The 14431-nt window shown below is 41.2% G+C and overlaps 1 protein-coding gene across 6 annotated transcripts in view; it reads right to left on the bottom strand.

The window, feature by feature from the left end:
* The window catches only part of MRE11 (MRE11 homolog, double strand break repair nuclease), a 30564-nt gene that overhangs the window by 6855 nt on the left and 9278 nt on the right, over positions 1-14431 (bottom strand). For all 6 annotated transcript variants that reach the window (XM_083736640.1, XM_083736645.1, XM_083736644.1 and 3 more), the window contains 11 exons: positions 13892-14006; positions 13434-13619; positions 11033-11204; positions 10487-10567; positions 9886-10012; positions 9344-9444; positions 7938-8111; positions 7007-7069; positions 5533-5752; positions 4448-4531; positions 749-807 (listed from right to left, as the gene is read on the bottom strand). In XM_083736640.1, the coding sequence (XP_083592766.1) occupies positions 749-807; positions 4448-4531; positions 5533-5752; positions 7007-7069; positions 7938-8111; positions 9344-9444; positions 9886-10012; positions 10487-10567; positions 11033-11204; positions 13434-13619; positions 13892-14006 (1382 nt within the window). The remainder of the gene's footprint in view (positions 1-748; positions 808-4447; positions 4532-5532; positions 5753-7006; positions 7070-7937; positions 8112-9343; positions 9445-9885; positions 10013-10486; positions 10568-11032; positions 11205-13433; positions 13620-13891; positions 14007-14431) is intronic.

Raw genomic sequence — 14431 nt, 5'->3', positions numbered from 1 at the left:
TTTTTGGTGCAAGATGTAGCCATGAACATGCTATGTGATCTGATGGTGAATTTGGGGTGACCCAATGCAAAAATCCTGAGGATCCATGTGGATCCATGCTTTGTCACCACGTTTTAAATGGGGAGGGAAGGAAAAACACAGAAGGGACAAGAAGCACAAGAGGGGTGTGCGGAGAAGCAGCTGGCTAAGAATGCAGGGGAGGAGTTTAACGGGGTGGGGGGAGGAAAGGAAGGCAAAATTCCCCCCCCCAAGCCAGCCCTCTCTCTCTCTCTCCCACCTGCGAGTCCCTAGAGCACGGAGAGGAGGAGGTGGTGGGCTGGAGCCTGCAAGCAGTGTGACTAGGAAAGAATTAGAAGGAAGGACTCAATCCTTTCCTTAACCCTCTGCTTGCCAGGAGGGCAGGGGATTCCCTGCTCTTTGTTGAGTTTGAGCAAACGCAGCAACAGAAGCGGGTGGGCAGTAAGACCCTGAGGCAGAATGCAGGAAAGCAGCAGCTTCTGCCTTCCCTCCGCCCGCCCGCCCGATGTTATTTTACGGTAATAATTTTCTTAAATTATTGGGGGGGCAGAGCCCCCCAAACGAATTTTTGAGGGGGCTTGGGCCCCCTCAGGCCCCATGGAGTCGGCGCCTATGAAAGGAGGTGTGTGTGTATTTTAAATGCATGCAAGCAAGAATACATATATACAAAGAAGCTGCTAAGAGGCAAAAGGAAATCTTCTGCTTTAATATCCATGAAATAACTACTCACCTCTGAATAACTCTTGACTGGCATATTCCGGGCAGGTTGCTGTCTTGATGACTTAAAAGCTAGAATAAATTATAAGTGAGAAGTTTCACTGTAGGGTGTTATAAATTAATCAAAGGAGCTTAGTGGAAATTTGTAGCATCACAAAATGCAACAAAAAACATGCAAGCTTTGAAAACACACTTACTGCAAGCAACATGAATTATTGACGGTTATTCCCATCATTATTATTTTCTCCATCAATTTATTAATTGCCTTCCAAACAACTGTCTCAAGGGAATTTATAATTAAAAACGGTGAAAAACACCAAAACAAGTTACTTGTGAATTAACTTAATAAGAATGAGACATGCTACTGCTATGAGTAAGTTTTAAAAAACCTGAACAGCTGCTCTATCCTCTTGTGCCAAGAGGAATACAGAATACAGAATGCTAGTATTCAACCTTGAGAAGATATAAAAAGCAGTGGGTTATTCACTTCTCTTGCTAGAAAGCAAACCGACATAAAACAAGAGAGTTAAACGAAAAATATAAAATGTGAAAATCACACTGTCTTACAACGCACGATAATTCCATGGGAAGCCTACATTTCACAGGTTAACATTGTGATCACAATGCACAATCCTGTGCAAGGTCAGCTCCCTACAGCGCTCTATTTTCTTAGCTTAGTCATTCACCATTACTACCTGTAGAGTATGAACAACTGGAATTGCTGTGAAGGCATATCTAGAAGTAGCTGCTGTGCATCAGATTGCTTTTTACAGAGAAATGGCAAATTAACCCACAAGCAAGCAGGTACGTATATAGGCTGACACATATAGTAGCAGCTAGGTATTATCAAACATGCCCATCCTGGACAGAATGCTTCCCTATCATAAAGACAGGTGGTGAAAAAATAAGAAAAGAAAGAAAGAAAGAAAGAAAGAAAGAAAGAAAGAAAGAAAGAAAGAAAGATGGTAAGCCTGTCTTTGTTTGCAGGTACAGTGGTATCTCGTGTTACGGACGGGATCTGTTCCGGAGGCCTGTCCATAACATGAAATGCAACTCGAAGTGCTGCGTCTGAGCAGGCATGTGGCGTGATTTGGTCTTCTGCACATGCGCGAAGCGCGATTTAGCGCTTCTGCGCATGCATGAGCAGTGAAACCCCTAAGTAACCCATTCCGGTACTTCTAGGTTGCCGCAGGACCTAACATGAAAAGACGCAACATGAAGCGGACGCTACACGAGGTATGCCTGTAGTTTCCTTATCTAAAACTACTACCCATGCTCAGAAACACTGGGCCCATAACCTGTCAGTGTTTGTAAAAAGCAAAAAAAAAGAAGGAAAGGGTTCTGACCTCCCTTTGTCTCCTCAGCCTGGTCCTCGCACCCTTGTCGGCACAAAAGAGTCCACGAGAATATCCTTGCAGAGTTTTATTCTTAAAAGTCTTTGTAAAAACACGAATGAATAACTATACACACCAGCACTAGCCAACCAACCAACCCAAACACCAGCCTTTCTCATTTCTCACTTTATATATACAACCTGCTACAGGCTGCTGAGTCATGCTGACCCAGCTTTATTCGCATTAAAGAAACAGCGGCCATTTTAGCCGTGACGGGCAACTTTTACAGGACCTAATAAAATTAGCAGCAACATCAAGAGCACATTCGCCAGCTTATCTTCCAGCGTTACACGTACTATCATCTGCCAACAATGCCCTTCAGAGCCGTAACACAACAACCAAGTCAGTCTCTTTACAAAAGATAATAAATGGACGCAGGTCTGATAATCAGAGAGAAATGTGCAGAATCCAACTGGAGAACACATCAACTTCTAAGGATACTCAACTGCTAGTGCAAAGGAACTTCAAAAGGAAAACTCCAATGTGAAATTGCTGAATGAAAATATGTCAAAAAGTTCTATCACTTGTGGTCTAATGCGAGATAGTGGGCTTCTATTCCACTATATGTGTTAATTCACTTGGCAATGCCAGGATATTTGAATTCTCATTACCAAGACTGCTTCTGTGGCTGGTGACTGTGCTTATTTCACATACATTTAAGTATGTAAGGTGAGGGGAGAGACTTCTTCCATCTGCCTTGCCCACCCCCTGGCCCTGGGATTCTTCACAAGGAAGCTGTGCCTGCAGGAAGAACTGTGAGGGGAGAGACTCCATCAGGCAAGGCCTCCTTCCACCTGCCTTACCCCCCCCCCCTCCAGTCTCTGCTTCTCATTTTGTATTGTATTATGTTGTGCACTGTGGTTTGCTGTTGTTTTATTGATTGGAGTTTAGAAATTATTGTAACTGTTGAGTGGATTTCTGTTTAATTTTGAAATGCTGATATTTAATATTATTCTATATTGTTTTAATGAATGTTGAATGTTATTTTATTTGCATATTGCATATTGTATTATGCATATTGTCTTATTTATAAAAACAAAAAAATTCCTTCCAGTAGCACCTTAAAGACCAACTAAGTTAGTTCTTGGTATGAGCTTTCGTGTGCATGCACACTTCTTCAGATACACTGAAACAGAAGTTACCAGACCCTTCTATATAGTGAGAAGGTGGGGAGGGGTATTACTCAGAAGGGTGGTGGGAATGGGTGATTGGCAGATAGTCGTCAACAGGCTCATCACAGCTATCTGCCAATCACCCATTCCCACCACCCTTCTGAGTAATACCCCTTCCCACCTTCTCACTATAGAGAAGGGTCTGGTAACTTCTGTTTCAGTGTATCTGAAGAAGTGTGCATGCACACGAAAGCTCATACCAAGAACTAACTTAGTTGGTCTTTAAGGTGCTACTGGAAGGAATTTTTTTGTTTTGACTATGGCAGACCAACACGGCTACCTATCTGTAACTGTCTTATTTATGTGATGTTAGCCACTCTGAGCCTGGCTTTGACTGGGGACAGCGGGATAAAAATAAAATTTATTTAATTTATTTATTTATTTATTTATACATAATTATTAGAGACAGTATGCATTTGTATTCAATTTCCAACTACCTGTAACATCGCTGTTACCCTTTTTCCTCCATCCCATGCTAACTGAGAATAGCATTTCATGCATCTGATTAAGTAGACTCTAATCTACAAAGGTTTATGCCAGAATACATTTGTGAGTCTTTAATGTGCCACAAGACTCTTGCTGCCACAGACTAGGGGAGCAATCCTATGGAAAGATCCATCAGGATGAACAGCTTAGGATACAGTGGATCATCAGCTCAGCAGGTGTTAAGTTCCCAGCGCTAGCTCAGTCGAAGATGCATCAAATAACTTGCTCATTCATGTGAGCTGAGGCTAGTGTCAGTCCCCAAATAGGGGTGTGGCAGGGGCAGAATCAGAAAGGTTGGCAAATTAGGCTGGATCCTAAGCCCATTTGTCTCAGTAACATGGCACAGAACACGATATTAAAGGCCTGTTTTCCATCTGCCAGGCTTAGGTAAAACAACAGCAGCAGTCCTACCGCTGGACCAGATTTGGATCTGGAGTAACTTTACACTGGCTTAAATGACATTGGCGAGCTTTATACCAGCTTCTTGTGGATAGGATTGCTCCCTAAGTCAACTAAACCTCTGAAAATGACACATGTACGACACTATGATACATCAAAAACATCAAGTGGATTATTTTCTTAAGGTATTATTAAAGAGAGTAATAATTGCAGACATGCATGCCAATACGATATAGGGGTTCACTTGCATTCTGAACGTACCATCCATGATGGACATATTCTTTGTAGGAACGGGTGCAGATTTATATGTTCTGCTGCTAATCATCTGGTCCTGGCCAGTGCCTCCTGCAGTAATAGAAAAGTAAATATTCAGATGTTTACATTTCTCCAATTTTTAACTGAGCCACTACGGTGCAGCAGACAGAGTGATGCAACCCTTTCCTCTGTTTCGCTATGCATGCCTTTTACAACACACCCAGCTCAAAGAATGGTAGCCTGTACCTGAGAAAGGAAGCTCTATTTTGGCCTGGAGAAGTAAGAAGAGGGTCTGCATTGCAGTAACTAGAGTAGTGCATGCTCAAGAAAGTATGTGTATGCAAATGTAAGATAGTCTCTGCCATTTCCGTGAATGCATGTACAGATAGAATTCCTCTAAGGAAAAAGTAGTGGCCAGGGAGAGGTTTCTTGCAATCATAAAAGCCACAAGTGTTTGGCATTTTGGGCAGCTGTCTGTATCACCCCAGCATGAAAAGGGTTGACAGGGAAGAGCTAGGGCAGAGAAAATGATCTAAGATGAAAGCTATAAGCAAATGCTTCCTTAAAACTGACCATGAATCACCAATGCAAATCATCATAGAATGGATGTGTGCTTAAGAAATACCTCTAATTCCCTCTTTGATCTGTTTAATCAGGCATAGGCAAACTCCGGCCCTCCAGATGTTTGGGACTACAATTCCCATCATCCCTGACCACTGGTCCTGTTAGCTAGGGATGGTGGGAATTATAGTCCCAAACATCTGGAGGGCTGGAGTTTGCCTATGCTTGTGTTTAATCATAAGTATCCTCCTCACAGGAATGCCTGGCGTGCTCTGGTACATAGGGTCACAAAGAGTCGGACACGATGAAACGACTAAACAACAACAACATCCTCCTCACACAAGGAAAGGATTCCACCAGTCTGGAGGTTAACAGGGCACATGGGTAACATATATCCCTTTTTTTTCTCCTAGCAAACTGTGCACATTTGCAAACTGAGCTTTATGTATATATGAATATTATGACTATCATCACCATCATAATCCCACAATCTTGGGATTGCAATTGCAAAGGACAATAAGGCTACTGGCCTCCTCTTCCTCGTCGAGATGCTCCTCTTGCTGTTACGTTCTGCCCTTTACCTCCTCTTGCCCGACCTCTCCCTCTTCCTCTGCTGGGTGGTAAATCATCATCATCCGAATCATCATTAGCCCTTTGACCAGAGGTAGCCACATCCATGAGGTCATCATCACTACTGACGGAAGCATGATAAGCTCCCTGAGATCTATGAGCTTTGGCCCTGTTTAAAGCCTGAGAGAAAAGTGTTAACCAATGTTGAAGCATATTAACGGCCTTACTGGAACAAAAATCGAAGTTTCATCTGCTTTCCCCAGGGGGTTGGTTCAGGCATAATACTAAATCAATGCTGGAAAACCTTTTTGAGCCCAAGAACTTTTGAGTGTGCACCATGGACTCCACCCTCTCAGGTATTATTATTATTATTATTCATGATACTTTATGATACTGCCACTCTGGGCAGCTTTCAACACAATATTAAAATACAATAGTCTATTAAATATTAAAAGGTTCCCTTTTAAAAAGGTTCCCATTTTAAAAGGTTCTTTCTCTCTTGGAAGCAAGGAAGAAAAAGTGACCACCACCATCCCACACACAGACACACCTGCCAGGTTCAGAAAAATTAAAACAGATATTCTTGAATTTGCATGGTTTTACACAGGTTCCCATCACCACCATAAAATCTTGAGCTTACATTGGTAGACCACACAGTAAAGAATCACAGATCCATTCCTTGCCACGATGAAACATTGATTCAAGACATGCTTTTTACAAAGGATGACAAAAAAAAGAACCCATCAACAAATCGCTGAACAAATCTGGTGATCTGTGATTTGATGGCAAATTTTAGGCATTGCCTTGTAAAATCCATTAGAACCCATAGACTGTTCCTCTTACGAGCTGTGTTTCGGCATCCAGCAGTGATGGAAAACTCTGGATCTTTGGGTTTGCCAATGTAGACAGATACAATTTGTGATTTGATGGTAGCTGAGAGGGGAGAACTCAAAAGTATCTATTTTGCTGGAGCTAACATGTATTAGCAGCTAACATGTATTAGCAGCTGAGTTTTGTGCTGCACAAGGATGAGCCTAGACTCCCACTGGGGCTCAGTGTTGGTTGAAGAGGAGGAGTCTAGAAGCGTCTGCTTCCAGTTTTAATTAAACACAGCTTGCAACACCATGTGATCAGGGCAAAGTTTGGGGAACATGTTTATTACCAAAGAAATATGAAATGGGGAAAATATTGAAATGAATGTCAACACATTGCGATACACATTTTGGACACAATGGAAGCTACTGCATGCATATGGAATTTCTCCCTCTCTCTAAAAAAATGTTATTCAAGCCAATCAAATAGCTGTCAACGTTGTCCCTTTTTTAAGGGAAATTCCCTTATTCCGAATAGGATTCCTCACAAGAAAAGGGAAAAGTTGAAAGCTATGATGGCCCAAGTCACCTTAGATCCATTCAATTTTTTCAGCTTAATTACCTCTCGAACTTCCTCATCCTCCTCCATGGTGTTTTTTCTTCTCGACTCTCTAAAGCGTTGCACCTGTGTTGAAGTGGTAAAAGGTAACTACGGTAACTATGTAATTTACACTTTCAGGGTAAAAAAGATAGGCAAAAAAGAGTGGGACTGTTTTCCTCTTTCCATTATTAAAACAACAAATAATGGGGGGGGGGCATCCTGAGATGCTGATAGGTAGAGCTTGACCTTCATGACTTACATTGGCAAATGCATCCAACACCTATTAAGTCATTCACAATTAAGGTTGGGGTCTGAATCAACTGGAGAGCATCCAGCTGTGTAAAGCCAGTTTATACTATTTTGCTGCCATCTTGTGGCTTAAAATGGCAATGCCACTCAGTCACTTTAATAAGATGTCACATAAATTAAGGGGCTGGGTTATCTTTTAATACTCCAACCTTCAGAACACGCTAGTAAAAAGGATCGGCTTGTCAGAACGGTGAATTGGGGGTGGGGCGGGGACATTGGACGTTTACAGAAAATAATTGTGAAGTTCCAACACCTTTCTTTCTCCCAAATATTGCTACCCACTGTCATTTCAAGAAAGGTAAGTCCCTCCATACAGGGGTCAGCAAACTTTTTCAGCAGGGGGCCGGTCCACTGTCCCTCAGACCTTGTGGGGGGCTGGACTACATTTTTTGGGGGCGGGGATGAACGAATTCCTGTGCCCCACAAATAACCCAGAGATGCATTTTAAATAAAAGCACACATTCTCCTCATGTAAAAACACCAGGCCCCACAAATAACCCAGAGATGCATTTTAAATAAAAGGACACATTCTACTCATGTAAAAACACACTCATTCCCAGACCACCCACAGGCCAGATTTAGAAGGCGATTGGCCGCATCCGGTCCCCGGGCCTTAATTTGGCTATCCATGCTCCATACTAACCTCTTCATCAATTTTAGCTTCCTCTGCATCTGTATGGCGTTCCTTCAGAAACCGCTGCGTCTTCTCTAGCTGGAATTTCACCAACTCCTCAATCGCATCCTTCTCCTCCTTATCCACAAACTCTTGCACTGCCTCTCCCATGCCTCTCTCGGTCAGGAGGGAAAGCTGCACTTTCTTGCAGAAAGACAAACAAGATACTGCATTGAATACCCCAGATTTATTTAAAACTGGTGTTCTTGGGTAATGAAACTATGTAACCTGGGGGGGGGGGCTTAAGATGAGCCGAAATGCAAGTGACTGAAAATTATTGGCTAAAGGCAGGGATGCACAGGGGGAAGTCATTGTGCTCACACAATTATTTAGTTGAACGCCGCCCTAAGCTTTATGGTTCTTGACTACAAAAGCACATAGTGTAATAAATCAGCTTGCGTTGGTTCAGGTGTAACACCAAACCATGGTTTGTACTATATGCAGTTTTCCAGGCTTTTCTATCTGACCTTCAGAAAAAGGTTCTCCACCTTTGTATTAAGATTTGCAGAGGCCCTGCTCATTGTTCCAGTCAGTTTGTGGTGTAGCAATGCAGAGCAGGGCCTTCTCCATTGTGGCATGCCATATGCACAACTCCCTCCCCACAGAGGTGCAATTGCTCCTTACTTTGTTTTCAGACCTCAGATTAAAACATACCATATTTTTCCATGGATAAGGAGACCTTTTTCTGGAATTTTTAAAGTGATAAATTGGGGGTCATCTTATACACAGTTTAATACAGTAAGTAAGTGAGGGCTGGAGCCAGGGGTGATTCCTCAAAAGACAACTCAACAGCTCAGCAAACTAAGAAATCTTTAATAAATATATATATATATATTTAAAACGGCTCAGCAGAAGCTCAATAACTGATTTTGCAGTGCTTTCTCAGGTCTATTGGAATGATTGCTGCAAGACCTAGACTTGGTTTTGTGGATCATTTACTTATTTTGTGTATTTAAACAGACATTATTATTGCACAGTTTGGATGCAATGATGAAAGAGTTTACCCAAACTGGTCTGCAAACCAGCTTCAAATTATGCGATTTTGATCCTGGTTTTGTATCCGCTCACAAACCATGGTTTATCAGATGGTATCAATTCACACATCAGAACACATCATGGTTTGCTGTTGTATATGATTCATCTCTTTTTCTTGGGGGCCACAAGCCTCTGTTGGTTTTTTGCTCAAAAAACTTAACACTATTTCTCTTCTAGATTTTTTCTTTCCACACAATTTCAGACTCTTAGAATAAAGAATCAATAGCTATAAGGCTTTGAGAAACAAAGTGCACCTGCTGTTGAATTAGCGTTAAAACCAGAAATTCATCCTGAGATAACAAGAAGGAAACAACACCTCAAATTCTGAATAATAAGTTTACCTTCTCAGCTGTCTGGAAGTATTGTTTAACAAGATCCTCTACCCTCAAAGTTGTTGTCTCTGATGCAGGCTTGTGGACCAGTTTTCCAAAGTTAATCTCATCTTTAAAAAAAAAAAAGGAAAAACGATGCAATTTTTAGCCCATGTAGAGAAATGGTTTGCTACCCCAAATTATCATTACAGTAAGGCAAAATGCATATCTGCAGGGTGAAATAATTCAAAAGAACAGTCCGTGTGTGTGTGTGTGAATATCTGACCTTAACACAAAACAATTACTAACCTGTGGTAACTAATATTTTATGATATATATTGATTGGTTCCCAATGTTTAAATCATACTCAGAGAGGTATTAAACTAACACATCCTGTCAAAAAAGGATTTCTGCTTATAGAACAATGCTACATTATTGTTGTATAGAAGCATTACAATGCTTCAAATACATTGTTGCCACACCAAAGTATTTCCATGAATAATGCTGTTTTCCCCATCAACAATAATTGTTATAATTCTCCGTAGAAGCTGCATTATTGTTCATTCTTTTACCATTTTTCTCTTTTTGCTCCCGGTGCCTGAAAAAATGTATGATATCTTTGGGATTAGCTATCCTATCCATGAACTTTTGGCTGAAACGCACAATGTTGAATGGTTCAAAGCCTCCGCTGTAATCTACCTTCAAAAAAGAGAGAAGAAAATAAGCATTAAAGGTATAGGCTCTGCAACCAAACATCTAAAATGATCCACTTTTCATCAGTTTAGTCTAATGCCCTTGCAAATATCTAACTAACCATCCTGGTGTTTACAATACAGCACAACACTCAAGATACCCATCTTTAATAATTCATCTCAACAGCGGGCTTTTACAAGCAAACAGAAATTGTTTCAAACATCAAAAGCCACATTTGTTCTCTCTTTTTTAAATAGCTAGATGGCTTTTAAACCCCTTATTATTTCCCACAAGTGCCTCAGTTCCACTGCTTCAAGGAATGCAAACAAGATAGTCACGTACTGCCACTCCACGAAGGGGGAGGGAGGCCCTAAAATGTATACCGAACAAGAGCACTTTAAAATATGTAATGTGTTTAACAATATGTTTGCTACATTGCTTTTTAATTTAAAAAAAACCATATTAGGAGCCCCATCTTACTCGTAATCTTATTAGAGGCTTATCTGGTTGTCTGGGGTTGTCAAGACGGTCTCTTTCTGAATTGTCCAACATGGCTTCAACCTTTAAAAATGGGAAGGAAAAAAACCACATACCTGGCTATTTATTTTATTATTTCCATTTATCAACCATCTAAAAGATCTGAGAGTAGTTTGCATGCAGAATTAAGTGCAAAAAACCACATCAAATTATTCACATAACAGAATACAAAGGCAATATCCTAATAAAATAATATAAAATATAATATAATATTTTTATTATTTTTACCCTGCCCATCTGGCTGAAAGAACTACAAACCAGTATGACATAAATATTTCACACCCCACAACATGCAACCATTCATCCAATCTCACTCACCGTCCATTTGACAACACTACTACTATTCACAGCCTCAAACATTATGAACCATTCATATTCCACAATATTACAACCCACATACAAAGTGTCCACATACACAATGAGATAGAACTCCTAATATCCGAAACCATAGTGGACTCGTGCCCCACTCTTATCTTTTCCAGCTCCTACCTTTTCCATGCAGAAAGCTTGTATCGCTTGTGTTACTTTAGGATTGTCAGGATTAAAGATGTCAGGATGGTCAGCAAGAACAATGTCCTCAATGTAGAAAGGCCGTACTGTTTGCAGAGGAATCTTTTGCATATTCATTTTTTTGCCTTTGATGCGCAGCAAGCCAACATGTCTGGAATGCATTGAGCAAAGCCGGGTAAATTGAATGTGGCACAAACCCTGAGAATTTATTTCAGCCATGATCACTGTTAGGCTCACAGAGTTGTCAACATGATGGAAAGCTGTTACTTGTTATAGAAGCCTTAACAGGTGGACAGGGACAAGGTCCATGGCTAGGAGAAGTTCACACTGGGAATAATCAAAATGGATCTGGGTCCTTATACAAATGGGCAGTGAATGGAGATGTGCAAGAATCCCCTTAATGCAGACCATTGCAGCTAAAGATCTGACTTACATTTTTAACAGAAATAACCTGCCATCTGTAATCCCTATCCCATCATGAATCCTATTCTGCCTTCACAGGTTTCTTTCACCAAGACCAGCTAATCTTCCATTTTCCTTGCATTCACTATCAGCATTACAGAATCTGTCCTTCCTCCTCAAGTATCTCAGCAGCTCAGCAAATGGTTTGGGAACTGCACCAGGCAAGCAGTTTTTAGTCTAAAATGTAGTCAGTAAATCTACAGTCACAATTCTGTCTTAACAAGGCTACATTACCTAAGCTACAGAAATCTATTTACTTGTATTATCTTCTTTTAAGAAGAGAACAACAATGGCAGATTCTTGCACTCTGCATCTTGGATGGCACAGACCTCTTTCCTTTTCTCTCTCTCTCTCTCTCTCTCTCTATTTTTAATTATTATTTGGTTCTCAGGCCAGTGCATGAGCTCCTCAAGGTCTGTCTTTCGTCAGAAGGTAGGAAGTTGAATGGGGACTTGGGCCAAAGGCAATCCAGTCTCCTCTAGAAGTTATACCAGAGACTGCCTCTTAGCCCTAGAGAACATGGCCTCCTCCAATAACAACTGCTCCTCCATCTTTCCTCACTTTGCTTGAGGAAATAAATGCCAGATTCTCCCCCTCTGTACCTTGCATGGCAAAAATTCCCTGTGCAGTTTTCCACATCTCTGGGTGAATTGCTCCATAGCCATTTGGATTAAGGGTTGCTGGTGCCTGTGAGGCTATTCTGCTACTAAGATTCTGAATGTGTTTGCTTGCTTGTTTGTTTGTTTCAAAGGAGCATAGCAAAGAAATCAGTTATGGTTCAATTTTCTAATTTACAAGATCACTATTAGGGGAGGGACCACAAATAATAATAATAATAATAATAATAATATATTTATACCCCGTCCTCCCTGGCCAGGACTGGAGCAATGCAGAGCTTGTTCTCCTTAGCACAGCCCTCTCTATCTGCCACTTTATGTCAGTCCAGTTCCACCCCTGGAAAAAGAGCAGGGGACACAGACAAGAGGCTCAGTGCCTTCTCCCTTCTTGTAGACATTTCAGCTGAATGGTACAGTGGTACCTCGCAAGACGAATGCCTCGCAAGATGAAAAAACGCGCAAGACGAAAGAGTTTTCCGTTTTTTTAGTCGTTCCGCAAGATGAATTTCCCTATGGGCTTGCTTTGCAAGACGAAACGTCTTGCGAGTTCTTGCGAGTTTGTTTCCTTTTTCTTAAAGCCGCTAAGCCGTTAATAGCTGCTAAGCCGCTAATAGCCGTGCTTCGCAAGACGAAAAAACCGCAAGACGAAGAGACTCGCGGAACGGATTAATTTCGTCTTGCAAGGCACCACTGTATGTGGCATGTTTGTACCAAGAACAGAAAGTACTACTGGGGAGTCAGCAGCCAAAAGTGAAGTCAGGTCCTGGACCCTTTGGTAAATCACTGAAATTGTAGGAAGGGAGGTGCAAGATAGTCCTAGTACTGTGACAACAGGAATTGCCATCTGTCACAGTGAGAGTGCCCTGAAGTCTTCTCTAGAACAGCGTTTTCAAAGCTGAGAAGATTATGGGACACAGGTAGGAGCAAGCAGCTAAAACTAAGGGGCAGGGCTTAAGGGATGGGGAGATCTTCTAATTCCTCACTAGTTTCCCCTTAATACCAGGAATAGAAATTAGAGTCCCCTGCTTTCACCTTATAAACAAGCCAAAAGGGTGAGAGCAAGCAAAGAATATCATATTTTTCCTTGTATAAGACTAGGTTTTTTTTTCCTTTTAAAAATGTCAAAAATTAGGGGGTGTCTTATACATGGATCGTGCAGAGGTTGGACTGGTGATTGGTTGTTGCCGCAAAAATAGGGGTGTCTTATACATGGCGGCATCTTATAGGCGGAAAAATATGGTAATTTGCAATATCTCATTTAGTAAACCAGACAAGATAATAAATAAAACCTAAGTACATACTTTTTGGCAGCTTCTCCTGGTGACAAAGATGTAACCACTGAACTTCCTGGCTGAGACACATAGAAAAGTTGTCGTTCATTTCGGGCAGGAGCTATTTTACATTCATGCTCATGACCCCAAATTACAAGATCAATAAAATCATCTAGAAACTGTTCCGGAATATAATTTGTGGCACCGTGTTTGCTCCTGTACAAAAGGAAACATACAAACATAATTACATAACTGAGGAGGTGGTTTTACACTGTTATTAAACTAAAATATTCCAGTTAAAGTAAGTGTTTATAAAATATTTAATTCCACTTTAACAACTGCAAAAACATGTGTACCAGGTACAATTTTCAAAAGGTAAGGAAAGGCAAATTAAATTAAAGCTGTAGGACAGACAGAAGTTCAGGTTGCAGACAGATCAACAACGGTCAAAGGTAAGAGGCCATTATACAAAAACACAACAGCAGTACCTGTTCTGGTGAATTACAAACAGATTAAACCAACTATCTTCATCTTCCTTTGGTCTCAGCATAGTTACTTGCTTGTTCACAAACATTCTGTGAAGCCTCTCATCTGGAATAGATCCTGGAACAGACATAATAATTACCTTGTTGTTTGTGATGAAATACTGTGAAAATGACATACTGTACTGCAGTAAAAACTTCCTTCAATGGCAAGAGGTTGGACTAAATTATCCTTGCCAGCCCAATGGTTTGTATTAAAGGTGCCAATGTTTAGAAATGGTCTAAAACTGCCTTGCAATTGGCCACTTACATATTCACTTTCAGCAAGTAGCATGTCCTGGGTCAGCAGCCAAGAGGCATCCGACACTTTCCTACACAGTCATCACTGCTCTCCCAAGCTGCTGCACTGAGTTCCCTGTCCAAAAATGACACAGAGCAGAACTACCGAGGCTGCACTCATGACAAAGTAAAGGCTGGTAGCCCCCAGACCAGTTCTGTGTGTCCTAGTCAAAGAAACACGGTAAGGAGCTATGGTAGGGGTCAGCA

This window comes from Podarcis gaigeae (assembly GCF_964106915.1).
Source record: "Podarcis gaigeae genome assembly, chromosome: 4".
NCBI classification, from domain to species: domain Eukaryota; kingdom Metazoa; phylum Chordata; class Lepidosauria; order Squamata; family Lacertidae; genus Podarcis; species Podarcis gaigeae.
The sequence above is the reverse complement of the archived record's forward strand: the minus strand, read 5'-3'. Positions and strand labels throughout refer to the sequence as shown.